The sequence below is a fragment of the Amblyraja radiata genome, chromosome 4, assembly GCF_010909765.2.
Source record: "Amblyraja radiata isolate CabotCenter1 chromosome 4, sAmbRad1.1.pri, whole genome shotgun sequence".
NCBI lineage: Eukaryota > Metazoa > Chordata > Chondrichthyes > Rajiformes > Rajidae > Amblyraja > Amblyraja radiata.
Window position 1 is genome coordinate 105,927,587 of NC_045959.1, and position 20,391 is coordinate 105,947,977.

General features: G+C 43.0%; 1 protein-coding gene across 3 annotated transcripts in view; it reads right to left on the reverse strand.

The window, feature by feature from the left end:
- cnbd1 (cyclic nucleotide binding domain containing 1) overlaps positions 1 to 20,391 on the reverse strand; it is a 117,253-nt gene that overhangs the window by 21,967 nt on the left and 74,895 nt on the right. For all 3 annotated transcript variants that reach the window (XM_033020173.1, XM_033020174.1, XM_033020175.1), the window contains 5 exons: positions 17,688 to 17,822; positions 17,440 to 17,572; positions 10,789 to 10,898; positions 6,835 to 6,985; positions 5,785 to 5,852 (listed from right to left, as the gene is read on the reverse strand). In XM_033020173.1, the coding sequence (XP_032876064.1) occupies positions 5,785 to 5,852; positions 6,835 to 6,985; positions 10,789 to 10,898; positions 17,440 to 17,572; positions 17,688 to 17,822 (597 nt within the window). The remainder of the gene's footprint in view (positions 1 to 5,784; positions 5,853 to 6,834; positions 6,986 to 10,788; positions 10,899 to 17,439; positions 17,573 to 17,687; positions 17,823 to 20,391) is intronic.

Genomic DNA, 20,391 nt, shown 5'->3' on the forward strand with positions numbered 1-20,391 from the left:
TTGAAAGTGGCAACACAAGTGCATAGAGTAGTAAAGAAGGCATATAGTATGTTTGTTTTTATAGGTTTAGGCATTGTCAGCTTTATAAGACTTTGGTTTGGTTGCATTTGGAGTATTACATGCAGTTATGCCACTCCAATACAGGAAGGATATTGAGGCTTTGGGAATGGTGCAAAGGATGTTTACCATAATGCTGCCTGGATTAGAGGGTTTTAGCTACTGGGACAGGTTGGACAGATTTGGATTGTTTTCTCTGGAACGACAGAGGTTGCAGGGAGACCTGACAGAATTATGTCATAGTATGAGAGGCATGGGTAGGATAGACTCAGTACCCTTTTCCAAGGATGGAAAATCAAATATTAGGGGGGGCAAACTTTAAGGTAAGAGAGGCAAAGTTTAAAGGAAATGAGCGGGGCAAGTTTTTTTTTTTACACAGGAAGTGGCGAGTTCCTGGAACTCGCTGCCATGGGTGGTGGTTGAGGCAGATACAATAGTGGCACTTAAGAGACTTTTGGATAGGCACATAAATATAGAAACATAGGAAATAGGTGCAGGTTGTGGCCATTCGGCCATTCAATATGATCATGGCTGATCGTCCAGAATCAGTACCCCGTTCCTGCTTTCTCCCCAAATCACTTGATTCTATTAGCCATAAGAGCTATATTCAACTCTCTCTTGAAAACATCCAGTGAATTGGCCTCCACTGCCTTCTGTGGCAGAGAATTCCACAGATTCACAACTCCCTGGGTGAAAAGGTTTTTTTCTCATCTCAGTCCTAAATGGCTTACCCCTTATTCTTAAACTGTGACCCCTGGTTCTGGACTCCCTCAACATCGGGAACATTTTTCCTGCATCTAGCCTGTGCAATCCCTTAAGAATTTTATATGTTTCTATAAGATACCCTCTCATCCTTCTAAATTCCAGTGAATACAAGCCCAGTCGACCCATTCTTTCACCATATGTCTGTCCCGCAATCCCGGGAATTAACCTGGTAAACCTATGCTGCACTCCCTCAACAGGAAGAATGTCCTTCATCCAACTAGACCAAAACTGCACATAATACTCCAGGTGCGGTCTCACCAGGGCCCTACACAACTGTAGTAGAACCTCCTTGCTCCTATACTCAAATCCTCTCGCTATGTAGGCCAACATGCCATTTGTTTTCTTCACAGCCTGCATGCTTACTTTCAGTGACTGATGTACAAGGACACCCAGGTCTCGTTGCACTGCCCCTTTTCCTAATCTGACACCATTCTGATAATAATCTGTTTTTTGTTCTTGCCACCAAAGTGGATAACCTCACATTGATCCACATTATACTGCATCTGCCATGCATCTGCCCACTGACCCAACCTATCCAAGTCACCCTGCAGCCTCATAGCATCCTCCTCGTAAGCACTTCAAAATTCCAGAAGATTAGTCAAGCATGATTTCCCCTTCATAAATCCATGCTGACTTTGACCGATCCTGTCACTGCCTTTACAAATGTGCTGCTATTACATCTTTAATAATCGACTCAAGCATCTTCCCCACTACCAAAGGTAGACAAAAATGCTGGAGAAACTCAGTGGGTGAGGCAGTATCTATGGTGCGAAGGAATAGGTGACCTTTCGGGTCGAGACCCTTCTTCAGACTACTTCTTCCCCACCACCGATGTCCGGCTAACTGGTCTATAATTCCGTTATCTCTCTCCCTCCTTTCTTAAAAAGTGGGGTTGCATTAGCTAACCTCCAGTCCCCAGGAACTGATCCAGAGTCTATAGAACATTGGAAAATGATCACCAATGCATCCACGATTTCAAGGGCCACCTTCTTGAGTACTCTGGGCTGCAGACCATCAGGCCCTGGGGATTTATCAGCCTTCAGTCCCAACAGTTTACCTAACACCATTTCCCGACTAATGGGAATTTCCTTCAGTTCCTCCCTCATACAAGATTCACGGTCCCCTAGTATTTCTGGGAGATTGGTTGTGTCTTCCTTAGTGAAGACAGAACCAATGTGGTCTGCCATTTCCTTGTTTCCCATTATAAATTCACCTGTAAATTTATGACTGTAATGAGCCTGTCCCATGCAGTCGCCACATGGTCGCCACATGTTCGCGGGTGGTTGCCGGGTAGTCGCCTTCATGGTCGTGAGGAGTTCCCACATTCTGGGAACTAGTCGCGGCCTCATTATGGTCGCCGAGAATTTTTCAACATATTGAAAAATTAGTGGCGACTAGAATGAAGCCGCCATGGAGAGTAGCGAGAATTCTCGAGCCGTAGGTGGGTCGCCAGGAGGTCAAAGGTTCTCTTAGGTTCTCGTAGGTTGTAGCCGGTGCTGACCAGTGAACATCATTGGCTCATTGGGGGAAAAAAACAGTAAGCAGTACTTTTCAGAACCGCGGATAACCGATTAAATGTCCGCCGAGCTTCACAGCTGTGAATCTCTGGCTTATTAAAAGTTGTCTGGCTTCTTAAAAGTTGTCTCCACTCCTTCTCCACTCCTTCTCCCTCCTTCTCCCCCCCTCCCCACCCCCCTCTTTTAAAGGACTTACCGTATACTGTGCTAGCCGTCTTAAATACAGGACCAACCTTCCTGTTCATCGTGGTGTGTGTCTGTATCACCTTGGCTTTGCACCGTGTGAATTTCAGACAGCGCTCTCCCCGCTTGCCCTGGCCCCCGGCTTTGCGATGTGTTTGTGTGGGTGTTCCACTCTAACAGTCGCCGTACCAGTTGACGGTTTTTCAGGCGACTGCCAGCAACTTGACAGTCACCGGCAGTCCGCTGAAAAATCACCTAAGTGGGACAGGCCGATTGGGCACCTACATTTGTTTTCGCTAATCTTTTCCTCTTCACATATATTAATAAGCTTTTACAGTCAGTTTTTATAATCCTCGCAAGCTTTCTTTCATGCTCTATTTTCCCCTTCTTACTTAACTCCTTTGTCCTTCTTTGAATTCTAAATTTTTCCCAGTCCTCCGGTTTGCAGCTTTCCCTGGCCAATTTATACACCTCTTCTTTGGATTTAACACAATCCCTAATTTCCCTCGTTAACCATGGTTGAGCCGCCTTCCCTGTTTTATTTGTACGCCAGACAGGGATGAACAATTGTTGTAATTCATCCATGCGATCTTTAAATCTTTGCCATGGCATATCCACCGTCAACCCTTTAAGTATCATTTGCCAGTCAATCCAAGCCAATTCCCCTCAAACACCATCAAACCATGCTGACAATAGGGAGATATGGATTATATGCAAGCAGATGAAAAGTGGGCTTGGCATTATGTGCAGCACAGACATGATAGGCCGAAGAGCCTGTTCTTGTGCTGTACCGTTCTATGCCCCATGTTCTATGAAAACAAAATGAATAGTTCAAATACTAACTATATCACCAATGATCAGATGCACTATCTAATTCCATCAATGAAAATTACCAGCTCCTGCAGCAAGGCTTGCATATTTCAACTTGAAATACCTTCCTATCCTAAATATTTACAATTCATTCTAATGCCCCATAACTTTATGCCCAGGCAATTTTATTTATCAACATCAATAGACAATAGACAATAGGTGCAGGAGTAGGCCATTTGGCCCTTCGAGCCAGCACCGCCATTCAATGTGATCATGGCTGATCATCCCCAATCAGTACCCAGTTCCTGCCTTCTCCCCATCTCCCCTGACTCCGCTATTTTTAAGAGTCCTATCTAGCTCTCTCTTGAAAGCATCCAGAGAACCTGCCTCCACTGCCCTCTGAGGCAGAGAATTCCACAGACTCACCACTCTCTGTGAGAAAAAGAGTTTCTTCGTCTCCGTTCTAAATGGCTTACTCCTTATTCTCAAACTGTGGTCCCTGGTTCTGGACTCCCCCAACATCGGGAACATGTTTCCTGCCTCTAGCATGTCCAAACCCTTAACAATCTTATATGTTTCAATGAGATACCCTCTCATCCTTCCAAACTCCAGAGTGTACAAGCCCAGCTGCTCCATTCTCTCAGCATATGACTGTCCCGCCATCCTGGGAATTAACCTTGTAAACCTACGCTGCACTCCCTCAGTAGCAAGAATGTCCTATCCTCAAATTAGGGGACCAATCAGACCCCACCCTGGCACCAATCTCCCAAGGAAGCAGTGGACGATGCTGAATAGATTCAGGACTGGACATGGCCCCTGCTTGGCCAGCCTTCACAAATGGGGCAGCAGTCCAATCCCATGGTGTGCTTGTGGAGAGCAGCAAACAATGCAACACATCATTGAAGCATGCCCTCAACAAAGACTCAAAGGAGGACTTGTCACCCTTCATACAGCAGATCAAGAGGCAACTGCTTGGCTAAAGGACTTTGCATTCGCTAAATAGAGGGGACCAAAACTACACACAATACTCCAGTTGTGTCTCACTAGGGCCCTGTACAACTGCAGGACCTCTTTGCTCCTATATTCATTGGTTACGTTTTCTGCCTCCCTAGTTTAGGAAGGGAAAAAATAGCTGCTTGTAATTTTATACTGTCACTGAAGAATTGCCAAGATATGCATATGGATTCAAAAGATTTCTCAAGATTGCAGCACAGTGCCACATTGGGTAGATCTGCTGCCTCACAGAGTTCAATCCTGACCTCGGGTGATGTCTGTGTGGAGTTTGCAAATTCACCCTGTGACCGTGTGGGTTTATCCGGGTGCTTTGGTTTCCTCCCACATCCCAATGTTTGTGGGAGTTTGTAGGTTAATTGGGCTCTAACAATTCCCCACAGTGTGTAGGGCGTGGATGCGAAAATGGGATAACATAGAACTCGTGTGAACAGGTCGACACAAAATGCTGGAATAACTCAGCAGGACAGGCAGCAACTCTGGAGAGAAGGAATGGGTGCCTTTTCGGGTCGAGACCCTTCTTCAGACTGACCAGCATCTGCAGTTCTTTCCGACACATAGTGTGAACAGGTATTCAATAGTCAGCATGGACCTGGTGGGTGGGAGAGCCTGTTTCCATACTAGAATCTCTAAACTAAAAAATCTATAAAATCCATAAACTAAAAACTAAAAAATACTAGAATGTCTAAACTCAAAAACTAAACAGAGGGATAGTAAACATGCAAAAATGATTTTTAATTTTTGAGAGGAGCCATCATTATTAAAAAATACTTTGCAATTTTGTTAAATAAAGTTATCGTAATTTATTTTGGTGAAATTGTCCTGGGCCTCCCCCACTGTCAGAGTGAGGTCCAGCACAAATTAGAGGAACAAACCCTCATTTTCGCTTGGGCAGCTTACATCGCAGTGGTACGAATATTGACCTGTAACTTCAAGTAACCCTTACTTTCCCTCTCTCTCTATCCCTCCCCATCCTAGCTCTCCGACCAGTCTAAATGGCCTCCTGATTAAATTTTATCTCTATATGCTTCGTTGTCACCTTCCCCAATGATCTATTCTATGTTTTCCTTGAGCTTTGATGTCTCATTTTCACACTTTCCCTTTCTTTATCTATGTCTCCCTCTCCCCTGACTCCCAGTCTGAAGAAGGGTCTCGACCAGAAACGTCACCCAATCCTTCTATCCAGAGATGCTGCCTGTCCCACTGAGTTACATTTTGTGTCTATCTAGCATTTTATTTTAGCTTTATATTTTCATTAGATTTTAAAATACCTTTTGTATCTCTCTTTTATTGAGTGGAAATAATATTGTCAAATTCAAATATAATTTGCAGGCCAGCTCTTAGACAATTCCACCAAGGTTTATATTCACCAATGAAATGTAATAAGGCCTTATAATGTATAACAACTATTTGTTAAAAATGAATGCACTGCTTCAATCACCTGAGTAAGGTTGACCAAGATTGGTTCTGATGTTTGTTGAAGAAGCATTCGATATACTTCTTCAAGTCCTGTGAAAAAAATATATAGAATTATACAGCCATAGAGCAATCTAACACGGAAACGGGCCCTTTGGTCCAACTCGTCAATGCCAGCCAAGTTGCCTAACCAAGCTAGTCCCACTTGCCTGTGCCTGGGCTTAATTCTATCCAAACATTTCCTATCCATGTAGCTGCCCAAGTGTCTATTAAAAGTCAAAACTATACCACTCCCTCCTTGTACACACCACCCTCTATAGGAACATGTCTGTTAATTATTTTCCCATTCACTTTAATCCTATACCTTCTATTTTAAATTACCTAACCCTGGCAAAAGGTCCGTGGCCAGTCACCTAATCTATGCCACTCATAATTGTATATACCTCCATATGGTCACCCATCCAATGCTCCAGGAAAAAATGTCCCTTGCGCAGGGCCATACGGTGGCACTGCAGTAGAGTTGCTGCTTTACAGCGCTTGCAGCACCGGAGACCCGGGTTCGATCCTGGCTACGGGTACTGTCTGTACGGAGTTTGTACGTTCTTCCCTTGATCTGCGTGGGTTTTCTCCGAGAGCTTTGATTTCCTCCCACACTCCAAAGACGTACAGGTATGTAGGTAAATTGGTTTGGTAAATGTAAAAAATTGTCCCTAGTGTGCGTAGGATAGTGTTAATATGCGGGAATTGCTGGTCAGGACGGACTTGGTGGGTCAAAGGGCCTCTTTCCGCGCTATATCTCTAAACTAAACTAAAATCTATCCTCTCCTTAAAACGCATATCCTCACAAAACGTTCTTGTATCCTTCCCAGTTTAATGACATCCCTCCTTTAGCAGGGAAGCCAGAACTGTACACACAGTACTCCAAATGTGGCTTTAGCAATGTCTTGGTCAGCTGTAAAAAAATCTTTCTTCAGGTAAGAAATTAGAAATTATCCACAATATTTCCAGTGCATTCTCGCCAAACCAATACATCGAGACATTCAGTAAATTAAAATAATTAGTTATTTATCATTACCTAATATATCACGTTTAGAAATAACTCCAAGTTCAACTTCTGTTGCTGTGATAAGCGTGCAGGTGAATGGTTTTCTAAGAAGAATGCTGATCTCTCCGAAGGATTGATTACCACTGAGTTTTCCCATAATAATATGCTTCACTTCACTTTGCTAGGGAAAAAAGTGATGCGCAAGTCAGCTTAAGTAAAAGGCACAAAACATATGACATGCCTGGCTCAAAATTAGTGGATAAAACAGGTGTAAAATAAAGTACAAGCCACACACAGATATAATATACAGCACTGTCCGTGCAGAGTATGCAGAAGCAAGCCTCTATCAGTCCTGTACTAGAAATGAATGTATAATGGAGGTCAGGATAAATCACACATCTCGTTTCACAACCGGGCTCAACTTCCTTTGGATTGGATGTACTCCTTTCAATTCACTGAGGACAGCACAGTGGCACAGCTAGTAGAGCTGCTCTGTGTGGAGTTTGCACGTCCTCTCTGTGACTGTGTGGGTTTTCTCTGGGTGCACCGGTTTCCTCCAACACTCCAAAGATATGCGGGTTGGTAGGCTAATTGGCCTCTGTTAAATTTCCCCTGGTGCGTCGGGAGTGGATGAGAAAGTGGGATAACCTAGAACTAGTGTGATCGGGTGATCGAAAGTCAGACTTTGTGGGTCGAAATCCAGGCCCAGTATGTACAGGTACAAAATAATGCCCCAGTCTTACACTATCTTAGTAGGGGTATGTCAGTCAGGCCCATGTAATCTTGGTGCAGAATATCAGGCAGTACTAATTTTGGCCCTATTTTTCAATGTTAACTTTTATGAGGTTGGAAAAACTACTACTATTGACTTTTTAATTGGGCTGCTACAAAGTGGAGCAAACAAAACAATTATTCTCGTGTGTTATGTGTTGTAGAGTATGATAAACTCATCCTCCAGCCTAAGTGAGCTAACCAGATTACAGTCTTTCTATTTGCTCCAATCCCTTTTTCAGAATTGTCCTGTTCAATATTTCTATCCTAATATTGAGACATTAATTTAGATTTTCCATCGATAAAATTGCAGCTGGCTTCAGGTTATCAGAAAATGACGAGGATTATATCAGATAGATAGCGAAAGCTCTTGAAGAAAGCCAGAGAGGTAAACAGTGTATAATATGGAATAAGGTAATGGTTGTCAACTGCAGAAGAAAAGTTATGACAGCAGTCAGTACACACACACACAAACCTTTCAGGAAAATTAGTCTAAAATCTCAGGTGTGAAACCTAAGTTGAAATGGATTATTCACCTTCCTAGGCTATCGGTGACTAATCATAAAAAATATGTGAAATCAATCTGGAAGGTTGGCTGGGAATCTTTTTAACTATACAGGGATGTTACTAACTGGAAGCATTAACTCTGTTCTCTGATCACAGATGCGCTGAGAATATAAGCAGAACATAAGCAGATATATCATAAGATCATAAGTGATAGGAGTAGAATCAGGCCATTCGGCCTATCGTCTACTCCGCCATTCAATCATGGCTGATCTATCTCTCTCTCCTACCCCATTCTCCTGCCTTCTTCCCGTGATCTCTGACACCCTTCCTAATCAATAATCTATCTCTGCCTTAAATATGTCTACTGACTTTGCCTCCTGTCATCTGTGGCAAAGAATTCCATAGATTCACCACATTCTGACTAAAGAAATTGATAGAAACAAAGAAACATAGAAAATAGGCACAGGAGGAGGCCATTCGGCCCTTCGAGCCAGCACCGCCATTCATTGTGATCATGGCTGATCGTCCCTTATCAATAACCCGTGCCTCCTCATCTCCTCCCTAAGATATATGTAGGTTACATGAGTGGGCAAAGGTCAGGTCAATTTAGAAATGATAAATGATAAATGTTGTAAAATGAGAAATTGCCCAATTTAATAGGGAAAAAAAGTATAATATGCAAATAATGAGAGATTGCACAGCTCTGAGATGTGGAAGGATCTGGTATTCTCATGCATGATTCACAAAGGGCTGTGACGCAGTTACAGCAAGTAATTAGGAGAACTACAGAAAATTATTGATTATTATGAGAGAAATTGAACATGAAAATTAGGAGCCAATGCTTGAGACATTATATTGAGTTCTTTGAAAAGAACTATTTGGGGAAGGATGCAAGCATTCAATAAGTGAGTGTGGTGCGAAGAAAGATTGGACAGACTAGGCTTGCAACCGTTGGAATTTAGAAGAGTGAGAGGGGACGATAGAAATTTACAAACATTTGAGGGATTTTGACAGAGTAAAATGGGAGGATGTTTCTGCTTATAGAAGAATCTAGATCTAGGAATCACTGTCGAAAAATAAGGCGTGTCAGTTAAGCAGAGATGAGGCAAAGATTTCTCTCGCTGAGGGTTAGCGGAATTCCCTTCCTCTAATGGGTGTGGAGATTGAATACCTGAATATTTTTTAAGAGAGTTAGATCGATGCTTAGTAGATGAGGAGGTGGAAGGTTATCTTAGGTCAATGGGAATGCACATTTGAGGTTACAATCAGATCATACATGAACTCATCAAATGGTCAATGTATTGCGTAATCGACTGTTGTTTGTAATCCACCCAAATCTTCTTAAAATTTGAAGCTACTCTAAGTTAAGGATTTGTAAATGTGTAATTTCAATGCATGCACTATAACATTTTGGGAAGTTACAAGTTGAAGATCTACAATTTACAGTTTACACTTACAGTTTAATTTATTGTCATGTGTACCGGAGGTACAGTGATCTATCATCATTTCGCTTGAACCTGAAAAGACAAGACCACGAGACTTCGGGGAAGTACATACCTGTGGTCTAGTATGTGTTGGAAGGAACTGCATATGCTGGTTTGCACTGAAGATAGACACAAAAAGCTGGAGTAACTCAGCGGCTCACACAGCATCTCTGGAGTGAAGGAATAGGTGACGTGTCGGGTCGACACCCTTCTTCAGACTGAGATGAGTTATTCCAGCTCTTTGTGTCTATCTTGTGGTCCAGTACATCGGATACATCTGAACAGATGTGCTGGCATGACTGATTTCTACTAGATTCAGATATAATGTTAAATTAAAAAATATGAAACTAGGTAAGCCTCCGGGCTCCTGGAAAGTATCAGCAGAACATCTAATAGTTGTTGGAGATGCCGTGATTGATTTTTTTATACCATATTTTTGCCTGAGCTTGGGAATTTAAAGTTAAATTCCTAAGTACTGTATCATTATGGGATACATTTATGAAGGTGTAGGAGGAAATAAAGCAGTATTGAACAGTGTAATAGCCTTTAAGACATCAGCCTGCTTGCTATCGCAGGAAATGGGTTTGCTCTCTTGGTTATGTAACAGCTTGTGACTTTACTTCAGAAATCAAAAGCAAAGAAACTTAATTCCTTCAAATTAAGAGCTGAGCTGACACTATCAGCTTGCATTTTAATTACCATAACTTTTGTTTTCATTCCACTTGTTCATTTATATTCTGCTGTATCTGGTATATGTTGTTAAAATACTAGGATTTGCATGCTTTTGATTATACTCGATCCCTTTGATATCTGGAAATTGTAAATTAAATAATAATAGATCTTTTTTTTTCTTTTTTTTTTTACATTTTATTTATGGGCGCCTTTCAAGAGTCTCAAGGACACCTTACAAAATTTAGCAAATAGAGTAAAAACATGTAAGCGGAATGAAATAAATAGTAAAGACATCACCAGTGCACAAATTAAAGACAGAATTCAATCCAAAGACAAAAACCAAAAACACAATATGAAGAGAGAGCAGCGGCAGCTAAAGCGCGCCAGCGTACACTGTCCCTTCCGGCAGTGTAGTCACAAATTGATTGATTGCAAATACAACAATCAAGTATGTCCTTTACATAGAGTGACCAACAATAATAAAATCAGCTGTAGTTAATATAATTATACTCTACATAACACAAAGTACAATTGAAATAAAAAGTCTTACCACTTGTCCTAGTGGAAGTTTCTCCAGGCCTTCTATGTCTTTGAAAATGTAGCATTGGCCAGACTTTATGAATCCTACAATTGAACTGATTTCACCTTCCTTTACTAGAACTAAAAGTAAAAAATAATAGATAAATACGAGGCAGTCGAGGAGCATTAAAGGCCGCAGGCAAGATTATTTTTAAAATATAGCAGAAATACAGTGCCCTCCGTAATGTTTGGGACAAAGACCCATCATTTATTTATTTGCCTCTGTACCCCACAATTTGAGATTTGTAATATTTGTAATATTTGTAAAATCACATGTGGTTAAAGTACACATCGTCAGATTTTATTAATGGGTATCTTTATACATGTTGGTTTCACCAAGTAGAAATTACAGCTGTGTTTATACATAGTCCCCCCCCCATTTCAGGGCACCGTAATGTTTGGGGCACATGGCGTCACAGGTATTTGTAATTGTTCAGGTGTGTTTAAATGCTTAATGCAGGTATAAGAGAGCTCTCAGCACCTAGTCTTTCCTCTAGTCTTTCCATCACCATTGCAAACTTTTATTGCTGTTTATCAACACAAGGACCAAAGTTGTGCCAATGAAAGTCAAAGAAGCCATTATGAGACTGAGAAACAAGAATAAAACTATTAGACACACCAGCAAAACTTAGGCTTACCAAAATCAACTGTTCGGAACATCATTAAGAAGAAAGAGAGTACAGGTGAGCTTACTAATTGCAAAGGGACTAGTAGGCCAAGGAAGACCTCCACAGCTGATGACAGAAGAATTCTCTATAATAAAGAAAAATCCCCAAACACCTGTCCGACAGATCAGAAACACTCTTCAGGAGTGGATTTGTCAATGACCACTGTTCGCAGAAGACTTCATGTACAGAAATGCAGAGGGCACACTGCAAGATGCAACACACTGGTTTGCCGCATAAATAGGATGGCCAAGTTACAGTTTGCCAAGATGTACTTACAAGAGCAACCACAGTTCTGGAAAAAGGTCTTGTGGACAGATGAGATGAAGATTAACTTATATCAGAGTGATGGCAAGAGCAAAGTATGGAGAAGAGAAGGAACTGCCCAAGATCCAAAGCATGCCACCTCATCTGTGAAACACAGTGGTGGAGGCATTATGGCCTGGGCATGTATGGCTGCTGAAGATACTGGCTCACTTATCTTCATTGATGATATAACTACTGATGGTAGTATTATTTTATATGCTGTAGAGAAAACGGAAGGGGACTAACCCCCAAAACAAGCATAAGCTAAAGATGGCTGCAATAAGAGAGTTTGGTATTCCGACTGATTCGGACTGCGCATGCCTAGGTCAGAGGTCACTATGCATAACACATATGCGCTGGCTGTGGGCCTGGGGCCACTGGTGTCCCGTCGTTCAGGGGCTGTCGGTTGGCCCGGCGGGACAGGCGTAGTTGACCTGGGGTTGGTGCTTTTTCTCCGCACTGGCTGTGGCCTGGGGCCACTGGTGTCGTCGGTCACAGCCAGCGCGGAGAAGAAGCGGGAACCCCAGCTCAACTGTCGCCGGGCCAACCAACAGGCCCGGACCGACGACAACAGGCCCCAGGCCCACAGCCAGCGCAGAGAAGAAGCGCCAACTCCAGCCCAATCCCGCTACCCGACAGGCAGGGGACCGCCAGCCAACCCCCCCGGGCGCCGGCGAAAACCGAGCACCAGCCGTACACACAAAGCGCTACAGCAACTCAGTGTCCTCCCCGCGTCGGCTGCAAGCCCGGCCCGACACCTCCGGCCACCCTCAGACAGGGACGGGGTCGTCCCAGCAACAACTCAACAGACCCGGACCCAACCCCGAACACGGACGAGCACGATCTCGCTCACTCATCAAAGCATAGAGCAATAAAAACAACAAAATATTCTTAGTTTTGAATAAAGGAACAATAAATACAACTATTTCATAGTTTGAAAGCAGTATTTTCTTACTTAGAATAATCCAAGCTGGAAAAAATGGAAGAAATGAAGGTCCACTGCTTCACTGCTTTCCAGGTCTGTTTATGCAGTGGCCTTTGACATCGGCATGCGCAGTCAAAATACCAAACTCGCTTATACAGGCCTGGCAGAGCATCACCAGAGAAGACACCCAGCAACTAGTAATGTCCATGAATCGCAGTCTTCAAGCAGTTATTGCATGCAAAGGATATGCAACAAAATACTAAACATGACTACTTTCATTTACATGACATTGCTGTGTCTCAAACATTATGGTGCCCTGAAATGTGGGGACTATGGATAAACACTGCTGTAATTTCTACATGGTGAAAACAAAATGTATAAAAATTGCCTTTATTAAAATCTGAGAATGTGCTCTTTAACTAACTACATGTGATTTTTTTTCTATTGCAAATCTCAAATTCTGGAGTACAGAGGCAAATAAATAAATGATGGGTCTTTGTCCCAAACATTATGGAGGGCCTGTACAATGCAAAATCGTCAATGCAGAAAATATTGGAGATAGTCTATTGATTGGGTAGCATCTGGACAAAAAAGTCAACAGCATGTCAGATCAAAGATCTCTCAACATGGCCTGACTTACCGATTCATGAGTTTTGATACAAAGTCACAGATTTCAAACGTTCATTCTTTCTTTCTCAACAAATGCTGATGATTTGCGGTATTTGCTGTTGAATTTTCTTTAAAATAATCGATTAGCATTTGGCAAAATTAAATAACTGAATATCATAGCACATAAAAATATTGATATTCCAGCTGAATAAAAAAAATAATTGACTTGATGTTTAAGAAGGAACTGCAGATGCTGGAAAATTGAAGGTAGACAAAAATGCTGGAGAAACTCAGCGGGTGAGGCAGCATCTATGGAGCAAAGGAAATAGGCAAACCCTTCGGGTTTCGACCCAAAACTTTGCCTATTTCCTTCGCTCCATAGATGCTGCCTCACCTGCTGAGTTGCTCCAGCATTTTTGTCTACCATTGACTTGACGTTTATTACTTTCCACATGCAAAGTATTTGTCTTTTTTAATCAAACACAACATTGTTCGTTGTATATAATTTCAACGTTTCTATCTGGAGAGTTTCTATTATTCTATTAAGCTCTTCGAACTTTCTTACACAATTGGTCCCTGCTTCATCGGAGCTGAAGCAAGGAGACCACTCTCTTATGCAATTTATGGAATTACATTTAGGCTTATTTATTCAGGGATCTGTAATAGAACACTGAGCCATTTAAACAACCTATTGGAGATGTTGACCAACAACTTTCACACAGTACTTTGCAGTTTAGTTTTATTGTCACGTGTACCGAGATACAGTGAAAAGTTTTTTTTATTTGCATGCTATCCAGTCAGGGGAAAGACTATCAATCTTTACAATCAAGCCGTCCACAGTGTACAGATACAGGATAAAGAGAATTACGTTTAGTGCAAGACAAAGTCCAGTAAAGTCCGATTGAAGATAATCCTAAAATCTCCAATGAGGTACGTGGTAGGTCAGGTGATAGGATGGTCCAGTTGATCCTATCACCAACTCTCCAGTTGGTGATAGGATGGTCCAGTTGCCTGATAACAGCTGGGAGGAAACTGGTCCTGAATCTGGAGGTATGCATTTTTACACTTCTGTGCCTCTTGCTTGATGGGAGAGGGGAGACGAGGGTGTGTCCGCGGAGAGACTCGTTCTTGATTATGCAGGTCCATTTATCAATCTCATTGTATTCAATGTGTATATAATTAATGAACATTCTAAGTAGCACAATTATAGGGTTTTGCCTAGCTGTTAACATCTGCTTTTTTGTGCACAGGCTCAACCAATTTGACTTTTTAGGCTACTGAACCTTTCAAAAAAATTGGTGTATCTAAAGTCCATTTTCAGAGTTCTGTGTATTGTGCAGCCAACCTAACAACACAACGACTGCTTACAATACCATGTAATGATATCTGGAATTGAAATTGATTTGTGCACCTCATGGCCTGGTCTATCTAAGTGGAAAGCTGAAAATAACGTTAATATAGCGGTTCAGTCAAGCAACTCCGATAAAAGCACTGCTACAAATGTCACGTCTACTGCCCACTGGCAATCTTTCACTTCCGCTCTCACGACCACCACTTTAATTAGTAAATTAAAGTTGTTTAAAATTTAAGAGATGAATATAGTAGCTGTGATGTGAGCAGTATCAGTGGCCTCAATGATTTGTGTTCCCAACGGGAATCACTAAAATGTTTACTCACATTATTGGGCCTGTCCCACTTAGACGACTTTTTAGGCGACTGCAGGAGACTATGCAGTCACCACATGGTCGCCACATGTTCGCGGGTGGTTGACGGGTAGTTGCCTTCATGGGCGTGAGGCGTTCCCGCATTCTGGGAACTAGTCGCGGCCTCATTATGGTCGCCACGAATTTTTCAACATGTTGAAAAATTAGCGGCAACCAGAATGAAGCCGCCATGGAGAGTAGCGAGAATTCTCGTGCCGTAGGTGCAGTGGTAGTAGGTTGCCAGGAGATCGAAGGTTGTCGTAGGTTCTCGTAGGTTATAGCCGGTGCTGACTGGTGAATATCATTGGCTCATTGGGGGGAAAAAAACTAAGCAATAGTTTTCAGAACCAAGGATAACCGACCGTTAATGTTAATGCCCGCCGAGCTTCACAGCCGTGTATCTCTGGCTTCTTAAAAGTTGTCCCCACTCCTTCTCCCCCCCCCCCCCTTTTAAAGGACTTACGTGACACTTCCCCAACACTGTGCTTTCACCATCTTAATTACAGCGCCAACCTTCCTGTTCATCGTGGTGTGTGTCTGTATCACCTTGGCTTTGCACCGTGTGAAGTTCACTCAGACAGCGCTTCCCCCGCTTGCCCTGTCCCCTGCCTGCATAACGGGTTGGTGAAGGAAGCAATGTGTGTGTGTGTGTGTGTGTGTGTGTGTGTGTGTGTGTGTGTGTGTGTGTGTGTGTGTGTGTGTGTGTGTGTGTGTGTGTGTGTGTGTGTGTGTGTGTGTGTGTGTGTGTGTGTGTGTGTGTGTGTGTGTGTGTGTGTGTGTGTGTGTGTGTGTGTGTGTGTGTGTGTGTGTGTGTGTGTGTGTGTGTGTGTGTGTGTGTGTGTGTGTGTGTGTGTGTGTGTGTGTGTGTGTGTGTGTGTGTGTGTGTGTGTGTGTGTGTTCACTCTGACAGTCGCCGTTCCAGTCGCCGGTTTTTCAGGCGACTGCCGGCGACTTGAGGGTTAGGGTTAGGGTTAGGGTTAGGGTTATGCCTGAAAAATCGCCTAAGTGGGGCAGGCCCATTAGTCTCTTTATTAAAGGGGCAATCTTAGGCCAGAATCAGAATTAAATCTGAATGCTAGCCCCAATGATCTGAGTGCAGTAGAATTTTATGCACTAATTTTAAACTTCAACTCAAAAATTAAGTATTTAAACAGCAGAGAATTTTAGGCCCAGATAGACAGGATGAGAGTGAAAAAGCAAGAAAATAAACTGATTTATATCTTGTCGGTCATTTTTATCCATTAACTTTCCCACCGCAATACATAATCCTCCAGAGCCAGCTGAACAAATTGATAGAAACATCGAAAAACAGTTGCAGGTGTAGGCCATTTGGCATTTCGAGCCAGCACCGCCATTCAATATGATCATGGCTGATCATCTCAAATCGATACCCTGTTATTGCTTTTTCCACAAATCCCTTGATTCCTTTAGCCCTAAGAGCTAAAATCCTTGTCCTTGTCCTTGTGCATTGCCATTTTGGTGTGGTCTAGTTTAGTTTAGAGATACAGCGTAGAAACAGGCCCTTCGGCCCAACGAGTCCATGCCGACCAGCAACGTGTACTTGTTCTACCCAACACACTAGGGACAATTTACAAAGTCAATTAACCTACAAACCAGCACATCTTTGGAATCACAAATTACACTGAAAGGGGGAGATATTAAAGAGAATCTGAGGAACAAACCTTTACACAAATTGGGTGCTAATTATCTGACATGAGCTGCCAGATGTATGGTAGAGGTAAACACGATTACAATGTTTACAGGTAGTTGGATAGCAAAGGTGTATTACCTTGTTTGGAATTACAAGTTCATCAGGAAGGCTGGCTCCATCCTGGGGGCAGAGATGGATTCATGGGAGGTGGTCTTGGAGGGGAGGATGCTCCTCAAACTGCAGAGCATCTTGGGCAATACAACTCACCCACTCCATCACACACTGGTCAACCTGAGGAGTACCTTCAGCAACAGACTGGTTCCACCAAGATGCAGTACAGAACACCACAGGAGATCCTTCTTCCCCGTGGCTATCAAACTGTACAACTCCTCCCGCTTCTGTCATGGGGGAGACTGATTCCCCTTTCCCCCTCCCCAATCTTTGCACATCCCCAATCCTTTTCACTCGTCACTTTAATTTCCTGTTTAAAGGATTTTGTGTTTTATGACTGTTGGCAGATCAATTTCCCTCCTGGGATGAATAAAGTTCTATCGTATTGTATCATATCGTATACAGATACATGCCTAATAGTGGGAAAATGGATTAACATAGGTTGGCATCAAAGTCAGAATGGAAAAGTTGAGTCAGGAGAGCCTGCTTCGGTGCTGTTAATTTTCATGCGCCTATGATTCATTTGAATACTTCATAGCACTTGTTTCAAGTAAATCTATTGAACACGGTGCACTTAGATAAAGATACCAACCATAATCTTTTGGATATTTCTTCCAGTTGATTAGCTGAACCAGTTTACTGAGAGACAGTTTTGGCCAATGCTGATAACTTCGACAGGCTTGGATTACCTTTTCTTTCATTGCAAAATTACGCACTATTATTTCCTTCAATACAAAAAAGAGAAATTTGTGTTTTATTAGCTTGCTTATTCAGATTGTTAATTTTAAAGAGAAGAAATAAATAATAGTCCAACAAATGACAGCAAAGTGAAACGCTCACCTCTCTTACATTTTCAAATTGTCCAGTAGAAATTTTGACAAGTTGACAATTAGACTCTGTAAGTACTGATAGAACCTTGTGACCGGCGTTATCCGACATGGGTAGCAAAGAACCAAAACTGTCTCCAAAGGCCAACTGGAAACACAAATAAGAATGACCTTCTGAAAAGTATTAATTCAAACTTGAATGGAAGCACTTTGTCTTCACTATATCACTTGAATAATCATCAGTTTATAAGAAATGGGTGAAGTTCCGGGTCGAGACTCTTCTTCAGACTGAGAGTCAGGGGGAGAGGGAGACACCGAGATAAGGAAGGGTAAAGTGTGAAAACGAAACATCAAAAGAGTTGTAGATCAGGGAAAATGTAGAATATCTCATTGTTAGCCAGGGGAAGGAGACAACAAAGCAAACAGATAAAATGTAATTGGCGGCAGTCAGACTGGTCAGAGAACTTAGAAGGGGAGGGATGGAGAGAAGAGGGTAAGCAAGGGTTACTTAAAGTTAGAGATGTCAATATTCATACCGCTGATGTATATATATGATATCCTTATATAGTTATATTAAAAACATGAAGGGCATAGATAAGGTGAAGGGTCAGTCTTTTTTCCAGGATTGGGGTATCTTAAATTAGAGAACATATATTTAAGGTGAGGGGGCAAAGATTTAAAAGGGACCTGAGGGGCAACTTCTTCACATAGAGAGTGCTGGGTATACAGAATGCAATGTCAGAGGAAGATTTTGAGGTGGGGACAATTACAACTTTTAAAAGACATTTAGACAGGTACATAGATTGGTAAGGTTTTTAGGGATGTACTGTAGATTGGTTACTTCACACTAACCAATTGTAGTGTTTATTAGTAGAAGCTCACCTTACCATGCGGTTTATATTATTAGAATTCAATTCATACTGTTAGTCGAATAGCTGCTACGCGTGCCTTAACAATATTCTGAAGTGTACTGTGAGTAATCTTTAATAACTACTAGACTAAGTGGGACCCGTTGGGTCCCAGCATCACACAGGAGGGCTGGTCATCCAACGCAATATTCCACCTCTCCACCAATTCTAATATTGGGATTTTCGCCATGTCACCAGCAGCCCTGAATTTCCACAGTCCATCGGACTCACAGAACGGGCTGTTCAGGGAGCCAAACAATTAATGGAGCGTTCACATCTTGCTGGGTCCGACGTTTACCTGGACCTGCTCAACTTAAGGAACATCGCCTGCGACCCAATACTGAGGTCTACGGCTCAACGCCTGATGTCGAGTCAAACCCGTGTTGCCCTGCCCGTGCCCCAGCAGTTGTTCCAGCCACAGGTCCATTCACCTCCCGTTGTCCAGAAACAACTCCAACTGAAATGCGATGCACAGAAACGATCTTCCAACAAGTCCAGCAAACCATTTAAACCTCTCTCCAGTGGGGAAGTTGTTTGTCTTCAGACCGACAAGGGCCGTGGCCATTTGGGTCACATTCACAGCCCTGCCAAAGAACAGCGCTCTTACCTGGTAAGCGCGGACGGAGGCCTTTACTGACGCAACCGTCAACATCTCCTTCCTGTGAAGGAACCACGTCCTGCGGCTCCGTATCCAGAGGTCACAAATTTGATGTACCCTCCCACTGCTGGGCCGACTGCTCCCTCGCGCCCAGTCACTGCGGAGCAACCGCTAACCGTGCCACCTGCGGCTTCTCCACAGCATTCGGCACCCCGCTCGCCCGCTTCACCCGCTTCGCCCCCTCCACTATACAGATCTCCAGCACCATCCACGGTTACTTCCCCGGTGAAAGGAGGAGACGCAGATTTATACCGCACGCGCGCCAGACAGGTCCATAGTCCTCCTCTTAGATATGGATATTTTGTGTAACCATCCATATGTCCCGGTATGCATTATTAGTGCTTTGGGTACCGTATTATTTAGTCATCATGTATTAATGTGTTTCTGCTTATTGGCTCGCATTTAGTTGTGTTTTATTTCATTTCTACAAGGAAAGATGTAGATTGCTTACTTCACGCTAACCAATTATAGTGTTTACTAGACTAAGTGGGACCCGTTGGGTCCCAGCATCACACAGGAGGGCTGGTCATCCAACGCAATATTCCAGCTCTCCACCAATTCTAATATTGGTGGCCAGTTGGGGGGGGGGGGCTTTCTGGAGCGCTAGTATGGGTGTTGTGGGCTTACTCAGTCCCCCGTCCGCTGAGCAGGTGCAGAGAATTCTTCCCATCAATGAAAAATAAACGTGTTATTAGTTTTTTAAAAAATGTTAAGAATCTCTCTCCTGTCAATCACTCCATTAAAGCCACACCTTTTCCGGTGTGGGGGGGGGAGGGGTTATAAAACCTGGAAATGTGGGTGTGGCTCAGTCTCTGCAAGATGGAGGAGGGAGAGGTCACGACTCGCTGTCTTTAGTGGCTTTAGTACTTCAAATGGTATGAAACTGCACTTGAATTTGGTGGCCTTGCACCCTGCTAGAAGTGGTAAGAAACTGCACTTGAATTTGGTGGCCTTTTACCCTGCTTGAAATAGAATTTCAAGGATTAGCCGTGAGTCAACTACCAGCCCACCAGCCGTGAGTGAGTGAGTTGCCAGCACAACAGGCTTGATTGACTGAGACGCCAGCCGAAGAATCCATTTGGCGCACAATTTGCATACTAGCCCTCTGGAAACCAGTCCCTTCAGCCCACAACACCCATACTAGCGCTCCA